This window comes from Acanthaster planci, linkage group LG16 (assembly GCF_054643075.1).
Source record: "Acanthaster planci isolate LZ-2023a linkage group LG16, COTS_SCS, whole genome shotgun sequence".
Lineage (NCBI taxonomy): Eukaryota > Metazoa > Echinodermata > Asteroidea > Valvatida > Acanthasteridae > Acanthaster > Acanthaster planci.
This window is the reverse complement of record NC_141792.1, coordinates 549,623-568,623: the sequence shown is the minus strand read 5'-3', so window position 1 is coordinate 568,623 and position 19,001 is coordinate 549,623. Positions and strand designations below refer to the sequence as shown.

At 40.9% G+C, this 19,001-nt stretch overlaps 3 protein-coding genes across 6 annotated transcripts in view; 2 read left to right on the top strand and 1 right to left on the bottom strand.

Moving 5' to 3' along the window:
- Nucleotides 1-19,001, bottom strand: part of LOC110984568 (putative methyltransferase DDB_G0268948) — a 58,670-nt gene that overhangs the window by 19,901 nt on the left and 19,768 nt on the right. The gene's annotated exons all lie outside the window — the stretch shown is intronic.
- LOC147796379 (uncharacterized) lies at nt 1,599-7,744 on the top strand. The gene is made up of 6 exons (XM_087147147.1): nt 1,599-1,732; nt 3,042-3,229; nt 3,676-3,735; nt 4,004-4,111; nt 4,256-4,399; nt 6,418-7,744. The coding sequence occupies exons 2-6, from the start codon at nt 3,083-3,085 to the stop codon at nt 6,685-6,687; spliced, it is 729 nt and encodes a 242-aa protein (XP_087003273.1). The 5' UTR covers nt 1,599-1,732; nt 3,042-3,082; the 3' UTR covers nt 6,688-7,744.
- On the top strand, nt 10,896-17,264 carry LOC110984583 (uncharacterized). 3 transcript variants are annotated; one of them, XM_087147341.1, is made up of 6 exons: nt 10,896-11,774; nt 13,101-13,288; nt 13,734-13,793; nt 14,063-14,170; nt 14,321-14,464; nt 16,151-17,264. In XM_087147341.1, the coding sequence occupies exons 2-6, from the start codon at nt 13,142-13,144 to the stop codon at nt 16,343-16,345; spliced, it is 654 nt and encodes a 217-aa protein (XP_087003467.1). In that variant the 5' UTR covers nt 10,896-11,774; nt 13,101-13,141; the 3' UTR covers nt 16,346-17,264. The 3 variants fall into 3 exon arrangements, with proteins under 3 accessions (XP_087003467.1, XP_087003468.1, XP_087003466.1); XM_087147342.1 differs by having other exon boundaries at nt 10,896-11,778; nt 13,104-13,288; XM_087147340.1 differs by having other exon boundaries at nt 10,896-11,778.

Sequence of the window (19,001 nt, the reverse complement as noted above, 5' to 3'; positions counted from 1 at the left end):
CACACATAGCAGGTGTACAAATGCCCCAGGGTATGAACACCATGTGCAGCCGTACTCTGGACAACCAAGGCAGGTACAATTATGGGGCCTACCAACACACGAACAATACCTTGGACAGCCAGTAAAGGACCAACACCCCGGGATGCCAGAACAGGGCCAGTACCCTGGACAATCAAGGCAGGACCAGTACTCTGGATACCCAGGAAGGGACCAGTACTCCAGATGACCAGGGCAGGACCAGCACCGTGGACATTTAGGGCAAGATAAAAACGTTGGACAAACAGCAAGGCCAAGGATATTCTGGACACTGAACTTGCTTCCTGTACGCTTTTAATGGGAAGATAGAATATTCAGAACTTTGCCTTACTTTGAAATGGATAAAATTAGATTTTACAATTGCGCAACTGTTGTTTTTCCTAGTTCTGAAATTTCTCGTTTGAGTGAATACCAAATATGACATTACGCCAAAAGAGGTAAACAGCGACAAAATGCACATCTAAACAGATGAAACAAATGGTATTTCATTTGCATGCAGTTCACAGGCACATGCACGAAGATATTCAACCAACCCTACTAAGTGACGGGTCCATGTAACTCAGAACTGCACGGGACGTATATGTAGTGGAATGAGCCGTTGTTCAATTACTGTGTAACGATATAGAGTATCTCGATGCTCTCCCTCCATTAACGGAAGTTCTGAAGTGCACATTCTGGTTTCCAACTTCACGCAGTGTTAGCTTGTCGACGACAGTACCTCATAGAATATTGACGAAAGTTAACATTTGAAATGAATGTTGTCATGGGACTAAAGTCAATCACCTTGTTAAACCCTACAAAATCCAGGGCAGAAACCGCCCCAACTTTTTTACCGAAATCACAGCAGTGCATTTTTTCACAATTTAGGACTTTTAAAGTTACTATTTGTTGTGATTTTGACATCACTTTTGAGAAAATCGAACCAACCGTTCGATTATCTGTGTACTGCCCATTTTTTCCGAGACAGGTCAGCCAAAATATGTATCCACTTCCGAGGTCCATGCACGCCGGCTGGCACGCGTGTGGCCTTCGTCTGCATATGACCGTTACAACCAAACCAGAAGGAGTTGGAACTCCACATTTATAATATACACTAAAACATTTGAATATGCTGTCAGTTCTATTTTGTTGTATATTAGCAAACATTGATCTGACCGGCGCAGTGGCGTAGCCAAGCTCCTCAACGAGGGTGGGGCAGGGGAGAAGAGTTCCGGGGGGTTGCCTCCTAGCCTCCTGGGGCTACGCCACTGCATCGGTGGCGGGTGGATCTTTGCTGGAATCCACCGACTAATATATGCCAAATTCTTGAATTGTCCGAATTGTTCTTGAATTCTTGCGATGACGTGCGTATTTTGCAATGATAGTTTGTATGGTACAATAGGGCCTAGGCCTATGTACGGCGAGTAAGAATGGCACCACAGGTCGCAGTAATCAGTGATACATTAACCAGGTGAAAAATAACTCCCATCACGTGACACAATTTTGCTAAATGTACCCTGAACCTAACCATAAAGCTACGAACCTCTATGACTTAACCAAGCATCGATTCAGGTCAAAGGTCTTAAGATGTGGAAATTCCCGTTGATTTCTGCTTACGTCTACGCCCCCAATCCGAACAGTTTCGAACAGTTTCGAAGTGCAAAACTACTGCTTTTGGACCGAGTTTTTCTGAACTTGTTCGCAACTCTTATTACTGGTGAGTTTTAGACATTTCTTTGTCAAAGACCTTATTATGGATCTTGTCACAATGTCACAATGGGCAAGTTGATACATCCCTTCAGCATCCTGCTTCGAAAATTTCGCAAAAAAAACCCTCAGATTTGGTTAACGCTGTCGACAACAAATCTGACTTTTTGCTACCAGCTTTAATTTATAAATTCAAATGAACCATATGCAATGATGAACATTTGTTATGACGTGCATTTTCTCACCACATGGTTTCTTTTTCATCCAAATGGGTCAACTCAGGCACAGAGCAGAAACAGCAGACACAACAGACTGAAAATCTTCATCCATTTTTATGTCCGTGCCGAGATCAAATTATGCAAACGGTGATTTAAACCATGATTTTAATCAGCGGTTTAAATCGCGATTGAAATCATTTTTTTAAATCACTGATTTAAATCGACATTTTTTTTTGTTTGGAAAAAGGCAAATATGTTTCAATTTAAATTCGTTTAAACTGATTTTTTTGCAGGTTGTGCACATTTTAAACAACAATTACCCCTTCTGTCAGCCTTTCAATTCCCATTGTTGATAAAAAGTATGAATGCACATGTGTTACAGGCTGGGTTGGCAGGACGTTTTGTTCAATTCAATCCACTTGTTCATTTCAATCCAGCTTAAAATCAGCTTTTTGGATTCAGTGATTAAATTTGATGTGAAGGATATATTATAATGTATTAATTTCACTTCATTTAAATTACCCACTTTTGACGTGAAGAAATATCAGTGTACATCAACATTTTGTTTCTGCATGTATATGTTTATTTTATTAAGATTATAAATGTTGGTCATTATGCAGTGAAACTAAAACCAGCAACAATATAGTGTTTTTAATCAAGTGATTTTAATCAAGCTTTAAGTAATTTCTCTATTAATCACAAAGGAGCTGGATCAAAAACAAAAGGAAAGTACTTTTTGTGCGTTGTTGCAGTACGTTTTCTGTGTTTTTAATTCCGATATTTTCTATTAAAAAGTACAAAAAATTAGTGAGATATTTCTCTTTAATTTTGATATTAGTAATAAACAAGTTATTACAATGATGATGTATGTGGCAACTTTTTTCTGATATTTAAAGAGTGTCGCATTCTTTGTTTTATCGACATCGTTAAATGAAACTGCAACATCTTTGGAAAGCACTTAATGTGCTGAATAACTTTTCAAACATATTTCTGGTTTAGTTCTGAGATCTGATGTTAGTTATGTGGGTGTTAATTTAGATCACTAATGTCTAAAAAGTCCTAAAAATTTGGAACACGATTTTTTTCTTTCGTTTTGTTTAGAAGCATTAGGTATCACTGAGTACTAGCGACAGACTTCAAAGATGGACAACTTCAAACGCTTAATGATAGCCGTTGGAATCATTCATCTTGTTGATGGCATATTACTACCCATTCTATGGGGGCTTGGATTCCTCTTCGTTGGGACTTACTACAGTCCTATCGCTGCACCGGTCTGGGGCGGTGCATTGGTAAGTTATTAGTAACTCTTCGAATACAAGGTCCAGTGTTTCGCAAAGTGGTCAATTTTTCAAAAGAAATTACCAATAAATTCGGTTTACATATTCCAATATTCTATGGACATTCTTTTTTTTTGCATGTGTGTTCCGCATCCATTTTGAATATTTCTTTAAAATATATTTAAATAAAACGTTACCATACACATGATCGGGTGTTTCACGGACGCCAATTTATCAATGTAAATCCTTAAACCAGTGTAGTGAAATCGTTCAGGATTCCTTTCTTTTAAAAGATTTTCATACATAAAAATTCAAATAAACCGGTTAGTTAAATGATATTTAGGAGTAATCTTTGGCTTCAAACGTATTAAATAACGAGGTCATCGTCTTTTAATAGAAATTCATTTCACATTGGCCTGGAAGTTATACGCTTTTGTCCCTTTTCAATTTGTTCTTAGTTCTTAATTCCGGCGGGTATTCTGAGCCTAGTTGTTGTCTCTATAAGGAAGAAGAAATTGGTAAGTATATGTGATATCATACTACCTCCTGTTCATTGAAGAACACAATATTATGCTAGGTCAATAGAGAACTGCACCGTATAAAGAATTGCACAGTTTAACAGCCCGATTCGGTTTTTTTATCAGAAAGTGTTTCGTGGTAATGAAAGAATTTGGGAGGGGGACGGAGAATTGCAGAGAAATTTTTGCAAGTGATAGAAACAACTTTCTTTATAAAATTCGATACTTGGCTTGATTTTTCTAATCTTTTCTTTGCATGTGTTTACAGCTCGTGACGTGTGGGGCTTTCAATTTAATGGGAGAATTCGCAGTCTGGATAGCTGGTGGCGCGACAGTTTATGTATTAATTGCCGATTTAAACCTTAGTGATGAGTTGGTGAGTAGGAAGACGTCAGAAATATCAATTATTACCACGAAATAGCCTTTTAAGGATGAAGTGGTTCTCCATAGATATTCAAGCCAGAATACAAGTAATTTATTATTAATTTATTATAGCTCGATCAATAATTTTTGTCTGCAGTACATCGCTGATGTCGCAATTGACATTCTTACCATCGTGCTGTGTGGCTTAGAGATAGTAGCGTGCTTCATCGGTGTTCGAGGCATCAGGTATGCGATTGGCATGTTGGAAGAGCAATCGACGCAGGCTAACGGTACCACTGTGGTGAGTCTTGCTAACTCCAGGCACCTATCTCTCCAGCGTTAATGACACACTTTGAAATTACCTGTCGAAGGAAACTCAAGAAACGGGGGAGCTAGCTGGGGAGGGGGGGTCACATGACATCATATGCCACACCTTTGTTTACATACAATGCATATGCAAGCGAGTGTGGGTATGCCACACGATTTAGTAATCACTTTTGCACCGTTTTTCATACGTTTCGGCTGTTTGACAGAAAATACCTGAAAAGTTCACAATTTCATTTCCAGAACTAATAGTTGGGGAGAATGATCTATTGGCCCACCCCTCCGTCAAAATGAGGGGATATGTACCAATCCCGGGATCTACGCCCATGTAAGTGGTGTGATTGGTTAATGTGCTGGCTGATGTTATTTTAAAATGAAACAATTATCATCAAGGGAGCAGTGCTGACAGGCGATTTTGTCAAATTAGGGTTACCCGTGTCCCCTCAAGTATCAATGCTGCAATTAACCTACAACGTGTTACCTTTGTGTACCATTTGGTCAATGCACTTGCAGGTTGCTTTCTATTGGGGACATGTTCCACCCAGTGAATAAACAGAACCATTTGCTTCATATTATAATAATATTAAGATTGTTATAATAGCTGGGTGACTCTTTCAATATTTTATCGTATTCTTCTTTCCTCACTGACCGCCACCCACCGGGTGGCATAAATTAAGTCTCAAGTATTAATACTGACCACATAAGCGATTCTCGCGTACCCGGTTATGACAAACATGATCTTGTCATACCCGATTCTGACATGGCCTGCCATCAAAATGGTAAACCGAAAACAATGGTGAGAGACTCCACAAGACGTCATAAGATGACACAGGCTTCGTCGCTTCCTTGAGAACTTTTTAATCAAGGTCCTGAACAAAAATTGTCCGCTAATGAGGCACATTTAGTAATTCCAAAATGATTTAAGTCATCCCTATTCCCCTTGTCCGCGGCATAGATTATCCCACTGAAAAGGAGAACTGTGGCGGGGTGCAAGAGGCAACTTATAAACGGGTGGGACAGGTCTTAATCCGGGACACCATAACCAGCCCCTGCTAAAGTCTTACAAAAGAATTTATTATAACCACAGGGGTGACCAGTTACCCTAAATACAGCAGGGTCGATTACAAAGGGAGTAAAGGGTCCTATAATGTGGGCAACACTACCGGTACTCTTCCCGTAAAATGTTATAACAGCCGTCAGAAAGTGAAAACATGCCCTTAAAGGTGAAATTTGGCAAAGAAACTTCCGAAGCATTGACTTTAAACCAGTTTTTTTTTCAGACAAGCCTCATAGCTTTGTGCACAGGGGCATCAAGTGTTGTCCTTATGTGGAATTCTTTCCCTCAGGGGTATGATAACCTTCACAGAAACCAGAGCGCTTCATGTAGGCCTAACCCTCAAGGGAAAACAGCTCAATGACTATCGCAACCCAGCCGTTAGTCCGATAAGACGGCAAGTAATCCACCACTAATCCCTGTACCACTGGCTCTTAGCTGAAGGTTCATAACCTAAGCTCTATTCCTCAACTAATACCCAATACCCAATACACCTACCGGTCGTCACAGTGACTGCAGGCTCCCCGACACGGTGTTCAACCATCCTGTCGCTACATTACATCACAGCACACAGAGCGTCACGATAAATCGCGCACAACAGTGAAACCGTCACTTGCCGACTCAACAGTGAACTGGAGGTGTGCGCCCCAATCCCAAAATGATCCAGCACACGCAGGGCTGACTGGTCAATTAGCGAAACTGGCGTTAATGCCTATCCTTGTTTTGCCAGCACGTAATTACAACACACACTGGGCGTAGACCTTTTGTATTTAAAAAAATGGGATCTCAACAAATCAGTTGGCGTTCTCAGAACTCTTTTGTAATCTTGACAGTGCAGTACCCGTTCACTGAACAAGATGACGATAAGGCGTTAATAGAATACACATTCCTGGAACGTTCTGTAAATTAAATGCATCTGAATACCCACCCCTAAACCACAGGTGTACAATGCCCAAGGATGTGATAACCCAACAATGCAGCAGCATCCAGGACAGCCAGCACAGGTGCAGATTGTCGGCGCACCAACACAAAGGCAGTACCCTGGGCAGCAGGGGCACTACCCTGGACAGCAGGGGCACTACCCTGGGCAGCAGGGGCACTACCCTGGACAGCAAGAGCACTACCCTGGACAGCAGGGGCTCTACCCTGGACAATCAGGGCAGCACCAGTATCCTAAGCAATACCCGGAAGAGCAAGAACAATATTACTAGCCTGAAACGCCAGCGCAAGACCAGTACCCCGAGCAGTAATAGGAGGGGCAGTAGCGTGAATAGCTGGAACCCTAGATCGTTCCACGCATTCTATGCAGGCAGATAATAGTAAAATGATGAAGACTAAATCTTACGTCGATTTCTCTTCGCTTTCTCTTGCATTATTAAGAAATGTCGTCTCTGATAAAAATGTAATAAGGGATTTATGTCTGACACTGTGTTGCAGAATTAATGGTATTTCGTCACGATCAAATTCATCCCAGGTATAACATTGATGTTAGGTTCTGATTCACTAAAAAGAAACGCTTTGAGCTCATTTTCCGCATTTGCTGTGTATAGCTATGATGCATCATTCAACGCCTTTTGAAAAAAAATCGTTTAGAGAGTTACATGTTAGTTGGAATTTACTGCCAAATATTTTAATGTAATTAATTTAATTATTAGTGCAAGACAAAGCCCCTTGTTGTCGAACAGTGCATATGGGTTGATATCAGGAAGTAGAGACAAGTTAAAAGAGCAGTGCTAGACATGCAGCGTCGTTCATAGCTTTGTGTCGACAGGGGAGGTGGACACTCGAAGGTGTTGGTGCATAAAGGGTAAGGGCTGAATGATGTGCTCACCAGAGATTGTAAATTACAGTCACTTGCAAAATGTTAACAGAGGGGATAGCATTTCATTAAAACTTGGTGTGAAAAAACAAACGATGAAACAAAAAACTTACAGAAAAAATGGTTTCGTACCTTACAAACGAAAAACTTGGAAAAAGTAGGTTTTGTACCCTTCACCTTCGAAGGACCCTAATTCTGTGATCCGTGACAATGTTGACGCCAGCAAGGTGTCAAACTAATGAGTTACCTCGTATTGTAGTAAACATTTCACAAGAATAAACCATATATTAATAACTGCAATATCATTTCCTCAGTTTTCACATCGGTTGTTGTGACTTTGTGCTCATAGGGTGTTTGCTGCAGGATATTATCAGACAGACAAATATTGGATACTAAACATGTACATGTATACTGCATTTAAGCTATACCAGTAAACTGCGAATACAAGACGTCTCTACTTAGTCCGATTTGTTGAAGATGTTATGGTATAATTGTGGGAAGTGATCCGTAATTTCGGGGTCGCTCTTCGGGACTAATTCTTTGGTATGGAACCAAGGCTGTGATACAGTGTCCGTTCATGGTGTGTTACTTCGAATTTAATTGCTTCAACGAGCTAACGTGTAATCTTCTGTAATACCTCAAGAGACACAAGCAAGTTCATCAGTGCATCACTAAGTGCTTCAGCCTATACAATTGTTTTAATGTGTTAAGTCAACAAAACTTGATTGTGCCTGCACGACCCTCTAGTTAGTAATACTGTCCTCATGCAAACTGTTGTCAAAGGATTTGCACAAATGTTTTGCGTACATGTCAAATGAACTCACCGTTTCAATGGAATTTCAATTTATTTCAAGCGCACTGAAATAAAATGATGAAAAATCATACCGCTTACATTAGGAACATTGATTTTAACCCTTTAACACGAGACACTGTGGGCACTACATACACGCATAAATTTTCATCAATATCTGTAAGGCTTCTCAGGTATTACCAGAAGCGCCCGTCTCAATCAGATGTCTTTGACAGGACACCAGACACAATTTATGACTGAATAATTAAACCAAAAAAGGAATGCTCGAAATTTGGACGCTCTTCAGACTTAATATCGTTAGCATCGTTATGTTGTTAAGGCAGCCGCAGCAGACATCTTTTTACCACAACTATCTGCTTAATTCGTATAGTGCATGAGGCGTTGCAAAGCATTCGTCTAAACCTCTGAAGTATGCATAATGATATGCTTTAATCAATAAAGTGCGTCAGGCAATCTGAGTGTAGTCAGAAAAGCTAAGAGACTTGACCCTGTTGCGTGAGGTAGATAACTACCGATAGACACAATCTGCAGATGCGCACATTTCATATTTTATTATGCTGCCATATCATTGACTATTTCATCAATTATGTTGATTCAAAATGTTATGAGTGAATCACCTAACTGCGTGAATAAGTATCAAAGGACTACACCAACACTTTTCACTGGTGTTAAAATTTTTGGTGTTATTTGGTGTTACCTTGAACACCCTCCAGTGCATTGTAACACAGGCATGCAAAGTAACACCAGCGGAGATAAAGTAACTCCCTAATGTGTGGTCATCTGATGACACCGAAAAGTGTTGATTTTAACACCAGAGTTTTTACCATGTGGGTCATAATTTGAGCAGGAAAAGGGTCATGCCGAATGGGACTCAATTCTGGGTCAATCTGAGACAGGAGTTTTTATAGAGTGCAGCTGAACAAGGAGTAGGGTGACACCCTCATACCCACCCATGGAGTATCCAAAGGCGGCGTAATTTTGAACCGGGAAGTGCAGAGCAAACGAAAGATTCATGCGCTGGTTCTTTGGCTAATACCTTTTACACACAAAATTGTGGGCGTGACGTATTCGCTTCGGCACTCTGTAGAACTGCACGCGACGAGTAGCATTCTAATTAGTGCATGAATGCTCTTTTGCGTGTTTATCAACTGAACGCCTGGCCGCGCAGACGTTCAATGCCGGTTATACAGAGTACCAGTTTAGGCATTTGAGTGAATAATGTCACTGGTTCTACGTTGACTTTTGATTCCTGAAAGTTCCAGTTGTGCTGAACAACTGTGAGTCATACTTGCCATTAATTTTCTGCTTATGATGCGATTCGATGATATCATTTTTAGTTTTCAATTCCTCACATGCTTTTTGCCAATAACAAAGGTCAACTAATATGGTCACGTTGTTCTCTGTGCACAACGTGAGTGGTTAGTTTGCTCATGCCAAAGGTTGCCTGGTTGGCGGTGACAGTGACGCAGATACCTTGAATACAATGAATGTACGCAGAGCTGGTTCCAGATGTTGGGGAGTATATAGTGATTGACCGTGTCAAACGCCGAGAGAAAAGTTGAATTTACCAATCAACAAATGATTGCACTCAATAATGTGTTGACCCCACCAGGGTACTATGATTGCGATAAATCACGCCTGGTATCGGAATCCTACATTACCCCAGAAATACTGTCTGTAAAAATGTCTGGAAATCAATTAATTCCAATTAGACTTTTAGATCCTCCACTGCATGCACGAAAACGAGTTGCGCACCTCGTCACTTTGCTAGAAGGAATTGTAATACACTTAAAGAGCCTACATTCCCTCCCACACATAGCAGGTGTACAAATGCCCCAGGGTATGAACACCACATGCAGCCGTACTCTGGACAACCAATGCAGGTACAATTATGGGGCCTACCAACACACGAACAATACCTTGGACAGCCAGTAAAGGACCAACACCCTCGGATGCTAGGACAGGGCCAGTACTCTGGACAATCACGGCAGGACCAGTACCCTGGACAATCACGGCAGGACCAGTACCCTGGACAATCACGGCAGGACCAGTACCCTGGACAATCACGGCAGGACCAGTACCCTGGACAATCAAGGCAGGACCAGTACCCTGGACAATCAAGGCAGGACCAGTACCCTGGACAATCAAGGCAGGACCAGTACCCTGGACAATCAAGGCAGGACCAGTACCCTGGACAATCAAGGCAGGACCAGTACCCTGGACAATCAAGGCAGGACCAGTACCCTGGACAATCAAGGCAGGACCAGTACCCTGGACAATCAAGGCAGGACCAGTACCCTGGACAATCAAGGCAGGACCAGTACCCTGGACAATCAAGGCAGGACCAGTACCCTGGACAATCAAGGCAGGACCAGTACCCTGGACAATCAAGGCAGGACCAGTACCCTAGACAATCAAGGCAGGGCCAGTACCCTGGACAATCAAGGCAGGGCCAGTACCCTGGACAATCAAGGCAGGACTAGTACCCTGGACAATCAAGGCAGGGCCAGTACCCTGGACAATCAAGGCAGGGCCAGTACCCTGGACAATCAAGGCAGGACCAGTACCCTGGACAATCAAGGCAGGACCAGTACTCTGGATACCCAGGACAGGACCAGTACTCCAGATGACCAGGGCAGGAAAAAACGTTGGACAAACAGCAAGGCCACGTATATTCTGGACACTGAACTTGCTAACTGTACGCTTTTAATTGGAAGAAAGAATATTCAGAATTTTGCCTTACTTTGAAATGGATGAAAATTACATTTTACAATTGAGCAACTGTTGTTTTTCCTAGTTCTGAAATTTCTCGTTTGAGTAAATACTAAATATGACATTACGCCAAAAGATGTAGAACAGTGACAAAATGCACGTCTAAACAGATGAAACAAATGGTATTTCATTTGCATGCAGTTCACAGGCACATGCTCGAACATATTCAACCAACCATACTCAGTGACGGGTCCATGTAACTCAGAACTGCACGGGAGGTATATGTAGTTGTGGAATGAGCCGTCGTTCATCAATTATTGTGTAACGATATAGAGTATTCGACCTTGTTTCCTTCATCGTTAATCTTTTTGATTTCAAATTCCTGACGCACTATAGAATCCTGACCGGTGCAGTGGCGTAGCCAAGCTCCTCAAAGAGGGAGGGGCAAAGGAGAAGAGTTCCGGAGGGGGGGAGTTGCCTCCTAGCCTCCTGGGGCGTAGCCGGCTACGCCACTGCATCGGTGGCGGGTGGATCTTTGCTGGAATCCACCGACTAATGCATGCCAAAATTCTTGTTTTGTCCGGTGTATTTCTTGTGATGACGTGCGTATTTCGGAATGACAGTTTGTATGGTACAATAGGGCCTAGGCCTATGTACGGCAAGTAAAAATGGCACCATAGGTCGCGGTAATCAGTAAATGCATTAACCTGGTGAAAAATAACTCCCATCACGTGACACAATTTTGCCAAATGAACCCTGCACTTAATCATAGAGCTACAAACCTCTATGACTTAACCAAGCATTGATTCAGTTCAAAGGTCTTAAAATTTGGAAATTCCCGTTGATTTCTACTTACGTCTACGGCCCCAATCCAAATAGTCTCGAACAGATTCGAAGTGCAAAACTATTGCTTTTGGACCGAGTTTTTCTGAGCTTGTTCGCAACTCTTATTACCGGTTGGTGAGTATTAGACATTTCTTTGTCAAAGACCTTATTGTGGATCTTGTCACAATGTCTCAATGGGCAAGTCGATACCGTCCCTTCAGCATCCTGCTTCGACAATTTCGCAAAAAAACCTCAGATTTGGTTAACGCTGTCGACAGCAAATCTGACTTTTTGCTACCAGCTTTAATTTATAAATTCAAATGAACCATATGCAATGATTAACATTTGTTATGACGTGCATTTTCTCACCACATGGTTTTTTTTTCATCCAAATGGGTCAAGGCACAGAGCAGAAACAGCAGACACAACAGACTGAAAATCTTCATCCATATTTATGTCCGTGCCGAGATCCAATTATGCAAACGATGATTTAAACCACGTTGATTTTAATCAGCGGTTTAAATCGCGATTGAAATTTTTTTTAATTACTGATTTAAATCGACATATTTAATTTTTTTTGGAAAAAGGCAAATATGTTTCAATTTAAATTCGTTTAAACTGATTTTTTTTGCAGGTTGTGCACATTTTAAACAACAATTACCCCTTCTGTCAGCCTTTCAATTCCCATTGTTGATAAAAAAAGTATGAATACACATGTGTTACAGGCTGGGTTGGCAGGACGTTTTGTTCAATTCAATCCACTCGTTTCGCTTTAAATCAGCTTTTGGGATTCAGTGATTAAATTCGATGTGAAGGATGCATTATAATGATTTAATTTCACTTCATTTAAATTGCCCACTTTAGAGTTTGACGTGAGGAAATATCAGTGTACATCAACATTTTGTTTCTGCATGTATATGTTTATTTTATTAAGATTATAAATGTTGGTCATTATGCAGTGAAACTAAAACCAGCAACAATATAGGGATTTTATTCAAGTAATTTTAATAAAGCTTAAGTAATTTCTCTATTAATCGCAAAGGAGCTGGATCAAAACAAAAGGAAAGTACTTTTTGTGCGTTGTTGCTGTACGTTTTCTGTGTTTTTAATTCCGATATTTTCAATTAAAAAGCACAAAAAATTAGTCTCGGCTGAGATATTTCTCTTTAATTTTGATATTAGTAATAAGCAAGTTATTAACAGTGATGATATACGTGGCAACTTTTTTCTGATATTTAAAGAGTGTCGCATTCTTTGTTTTATTGACATCGTTAAACGAAACTGCAACATCTTTGGAAAGCACTTAATGTGCTGAATAACTTTTACAAACATATTTCTGGTTTAATTCTGAGATGTGATGTTTGTAATGTGGGTGTTAATTCAGATCACTAATGTCTAAAAAGTCCTAAAAATTTGGAACACGATTTTTTTCTTTTTTTTTCTTTCGTTTTGTTTAGAAGCATTGGGTATCACTGAGTACTAGCTACAGATTTCAAAGATGGACAACTTCAAACGCTTAATGAGAGCCGTTGGAATCATTCATCTTATTGATGGGATATTACTACCCATTCTATGGGGGCTGGGATTCCTCTTTGTTGGGACTTACTACAGTCCTATCGCTGCACCGGTCTGGGGCGGTGCATTGGTAAGTTATTAGTAACTCTTTGAATACAAGGTCTAGTGTTTCGCAAAGCGGTCAATTTTTCAAAAGAAATTACCAATAAATTCGGTTTACATATTCCAATATTCTATGGACATTCTTTTCTTTTGGCATGTGTGTTTCGCATCCATTTTGAATATGTCGTAAATATGTTTAAATAAAACGTTACCATACACATGATCGGGTGTTTCACGGACGCCAATTTATCAATGTAAATCTTTAAACCAGTGTGGTGAAATCGTTCAGGATTCCTTTCTTTAAAAAGATTTTGATAGATAAAAATTCAAATAAACCAGTTAGTTAAATGATATTTAGGAGTAATCTTTGGCTTCAAACGTATTAAATAACGAGGTCATCGTCTTTTAATAGAAATTCATTTCACATTGGCCTGAAAGTTATACGCGTTTGTCCCTTTTCAAATTGGTCTTAGTTCTTAATTCCGGCGGGTATTCTGAGCCTAGTTGTGATCTCTACAAGGAACAGGAAATTGGTAAGCACATGTAATATCATACTCCCTCCTGTCCATTGAAGAACACAATATTATGCTAGGTCAATAGAGAACTGCACCGTATCAGGAATTGCACAGTTTAACAGCCCGATTCGGTTTTTTTTATCAGAAAGTGTTTCGTGGTAATGAAAGAATTTGGGAGGGGGACGGAGAATTGCAGAGAAATTTTTGCAAGTGATAGAAACAACTTTCTTTATAAAATTCGATATTTGGCTTGATTCTTCTAATCTTTTCTTTGCATGTATTTACAGCTCGTGACGTGTGGGGCTTTCAATTTAATGGGAGAAGTCGCAGTCTGGATAGCTGGCGGCGCGACAGTTTATGTATTAATTGCCGATTTAAACCTTAGTGATGAGTTGGTGAGTAGGAAGACGTTAGAAATATCAATTATTACCACGAAATAGCCTTTTAAGGATGAAGTGCAGTGGTTCGCAATAGATATTCAAGCCAGAATACAAGTAATTGGCTGATTCATTTATTATAGCTCGATCAATAATTTTTGTCTGCAGTACATCGCTGATGTCGCAATTGACGTTCTTACCATCGTACTGTGTGGCTTAGAGATAGTAGTGTGCGTCATCGGTGCTCGAGGCATCAGGCATGTGATGGGCATGTTGGACGCGCAACCGACGCAGGCTATCGGTACCACTGTGGTGAGTCTTGCTAACTCCAGGCTCCTATCTCTCCAGCGTTAGTGACAAAACTTTAAAATTAGCTAGCTGAGGAAGGGGGGTCACATGACATCATATGCCACACCTTGGTTTACATACAATGCATATGCAAGCGAGTGTGGGTATGCCACACGATTTAGTAATCACTTTTGCACCTTTTTTTCGTACGTTTTGGTTTGTTTTACAGAAAATACCCGAAAAGTTCACAATTTCATTTCCAGGACTAATAGTTGGGGAGGATGATCTATCGGCCCACCCCTCCGTCAAAAGGAGGGGGTATCTACTGGTAATTCCCAGGAATTACGCCCCATCCCATCAAGTATCAATGCTGCAATTAACCTACAACGAGTTACCTTTGTGTACCATTTGGTCAATGCACTTGCAGGTTGCTTTCTATTGGGGACAGTATCCACCCAGTGCATAAACAGAACCATTTTCTTCATATTAGGGTGTATTTTAAGATTGTTAAAATAGCTGGGGGACTGTTTCAATATTTTATTATATTCTTCTTTCCTCACTAACCGCCACCCACCGGGTGGCATAAATTAAGTCTCAAGTACTAATACTCACCACATAAGCGATTCTCGCGTACCCGATTATGACAACCATGATCTTGACATACCCGATACTGACATGGCCGGCCATCAAAATGGTATACCGAAATCAATGGAGGGAGACTCCACAACACGTCATAAGATGACACAGGCTTCGTCGCTTTCTCGAGAACTTTTTCATCAAGGTCCTGAACAAAACTTGTCCGCTAACGAGGCACATTTAGTAATTCCAAAATGATTTAAGTCATCCCTATTCCCCTTGTCCGCGGCATAGATTATCCCACTGAAAAGGAGAACTGTGGCGGGGTGCAAGAGGCAACTTATAAACGGGTGGGACAGGTCTTAATCCGGGACACCATAACCAGCCCCTGCTGAAGTCTCACAACAGAAATTATTTTAACCACATACACAGCAGGGTCGATTACAAAGGGAGTAAAGGGTCCTATAATTATGTGGTCAACACTACTGGTATTCTTCCCTTAAAATGTTATAACAGCCGTCAGAAAGGGAAAACATGTCCTTAAAGGTGAAATTTGGCAAAGAAAATTCCGAAGCATTGACTTTAAACCAGTTTTTTTCAGACAAGCCTCATAGCTTTGTGCACAGGGGCATCAAGTGTTGTCCGTATGTGGAATTCTTTCCCTCGGGTATGATAACCTTCACAGAAACCAGAGCGCTACATGTAGGCCTAACCCTCAAGGGAAAACAGCTCAATGACTATCGCTACCCAGCCGTTAGTCCGATAAGACGGCAAGTAATCCACCACTAATCCCTGTACCACTGGCTCTTAGCTGAAAGTTCATAACCTAAGCTCTATTCCTCAACTAATTCGTACCCAATACACCTACCGGTCGTCACAGTGACTACAGGCTTCCCGACAAGGTGTTCAACCATCCTGTCGCTACATTACATCTCAGCACACAGAACGACACGGTAAAGCGCACACAAAAAAAAAGGATCTCAACGAATCAGTTGGCGTTCTCAGAACTCTTTGTAATCTTGACAGTGCAGTACCCGTTCACTGAACAAGATGACGATGAGGAGTTAATCGAATACACATTTCTGGAACGTTATGTAAATTAAATGCATCTGAATACCCACCCCTAAACCACAGGTGTACAATGCCCAAGGACGTGTTAACCCAACAATGCAGCAGCATCCAGGACAGCCAGCACAGGTGCAGATTGTCGGCGCACCAACACAAAGGCAGTACCCTGGGCAGCAGGGGCACTACCCTGGACAGCAGGGGCACTACCCTGGGCAGCAAAAGCACTACCCTGGACAGCAAAAGCACTACCCAGGACAATAGTACTAGCCTGAAACGCCAGCGCAGGACCAGTGCCCCGGGCAGTGATGGGAGGGGCAGTAGCGTGAATAGCTGAAACCCTAGATCGTTCCACGCATTCTATGCAGGCAGATAATAGTAAAATGATGAGGGCTAAATGTTACGCCGATTTCTCTTCGCTTTCTCTTGCAATACTAAGAAATGTCGTCATTGATAAAAATGTAAATTGGGAATTATGTCTTACACTGCGTTTCAAAATTATTGGTAGTTTAAATTTGTCACGATCAAATTCATCCCAGGTATAACCTTGATCTTAGGATCTGATTCACTAAAAAGAAACGCTTTGAGCTCATTTTCCGCATTTGCTGTGTATAGCTATGATGCATCATTCAACGCCTTTTGAAAAAAAATCGTTTAGAGAGTTACATGTTAGTTGGAGTTTACTGCCAAATATTTTAATGTAATTAATTTAATTATTAGTGCAAGACAAAGCCCCTTGTTGTCGAACAGTGCATATGGGTTGATATCAGGAAGTAGAGACAAGTTAGAGGAGCAGTGCGTGAAATGCAGCGTCGTTCATAGCTTTGTGTCGACAGGGGAGGTGGACACTCGGAGGTGTTGGTGCATAAAGGGTAAGGGCTGAATGATGTGCTCACCAGAGATTGGAAATTACAGTCACTTGCAAAATGTTAACATTTTTATTAAAACTTGGTGTGAAAAAACAAACAAACGATGAAACCAAAAACTTACAGAAAAAATGGTTTCGTACCTTACAAACCAAAAACTTGGAAAAAGTAGGTTTTGTACCCTTCACCTTCGAAGGACCCTAATTCTATGATCCGTGACAACGTTGACGCCAGCAAGGTGTCAAACTAAAGCTAATGAGTTACCTCGTATTGTAGTAAACATTTCACAAGAATAAACCATATATTAATAACTGCAATATCATTTCCTCAGTTTTCACATCGGTTGTTGTGACTTTGTGCTCATAGGGTGTTTGCTGCAGGACATTATCAGACAGACAAATATTGGATACTAAACATGTACATGTATACTGCATTTAAGCTATACCAGTAAATTACGAATACAAGACGTCACTCTCTACTTAGTCCGATTTGTTGAAGATGTTATGGTATAATTGTGGGAAGTGATCCGTAATTTCGGGGTCGCTCTTCGGGACTAATTCTATGGTATGGAACCAAGGCTGTGATACAGTGTCCGTTCATGGTGTGTTACTTCGAATTTAATTGCTTCAACGAGCTAACGTGTAATCTTCTGTAATACCTCAAGAGACACAAGCAAGTTCATCAGTGCATCACTAAGTGTTTCAGCCTATACAATCGTTTTAATGTGTTAAGTCAACAAGCAGGAGGTCGTGGGTTCGAGTCCCACCCGAGTAAGCTTGTGAGGTTTTTTCGCAAGCTCTCGGACAAGCACTGAGCATACAGTGCTTATTAATATACGTTGGGTAAGGGCAAAACCTGTTATATATAATCAACAAAACTTGATTGTGCCTGCACGACCCTCTAGTTAGTAATAATGTCCTCATGCAAACTGTTGTCAAAGGATTTGCACAAATGTTTTGCGTACATGTCAAATGAACTCACCGTTTCAATGGAATTTCAATTTATTTCAAGCGCACTCAAATAAAATGATGAAAAATCATACCGCTTACATTAGGAACATTGATTTTAACCCTCTAACACGAGACACTGTGGGCACTACATACACGCATAAATTTTCATCAATATCTGTAAGGCTTCTCAGGTATTACCAGAAGCGCCCGTCTCAATCAAATGTCTTCGACAGGACACCAGACACAATTTATGACTGAATAATTAAACCAAAAAAGGAATGCTCGAAATTTGGACGCTCTTCAGACTTAATATCGTTAGCATCGTTATGTTGTTGAGGCAGCCGCAGCAGGCATCTTTTTACCACAACTATCTGCTTAATTCGTATAGTGCATGAGGCGTTGTAAAGCATTCGTCTAAACCTCTGAAGTATGCATAATGATATGCTTTAATCAATAAAGTGCGTCAGGCAATCTGAGTGTAGTCAGAAAAGCTAAGAGACTTAACCCTGTTGCGTGAGGTAGATAACTACCGATAGACACAATCTGCAGGTGCGCACATTTCATATTTTATTATGCTGCCATATCATTGAGTATTTCATCAATTATGTTGATTCAAAATGTTATGAGTGAATCACCTAACTGCGTGAATAAGTATCAAAGGACTACACCAACACTTTTCACTGGTGTTAAAATTTTTGGTGTTATTTGGTGTTACCTTGAACACCCTCCAGTGCATTGTAACACAGGCATGCAAAGTAACACCAGCGGCGTTAAAGTAACTCCCTAATGTGTGGTCATCTGATGACACCGAAAAGTGTTGATTTTAACACCAGAGTTTTTACCATGTGGGTCATAATTTGAGCAGGAAAAGGGTCATGCCGAATGGGACTCAATTCTGGGTCAATCTGAGACAGGAGTTTTTATAGAGTGCAGCTGAACAAGGAGTAGGGTGACACCCTCATACCCACCCATGGAGTATCCAAAGGCGGCGTAATTTTGAACCGGGAAGTGCAGAGCAAACGAAAGATTCATGCGCTGGTTCTTTGGCTAATACCTTTTACACACAAAATTGTGGGCTTGACGTATTCGCTTCGGCACTCTGTA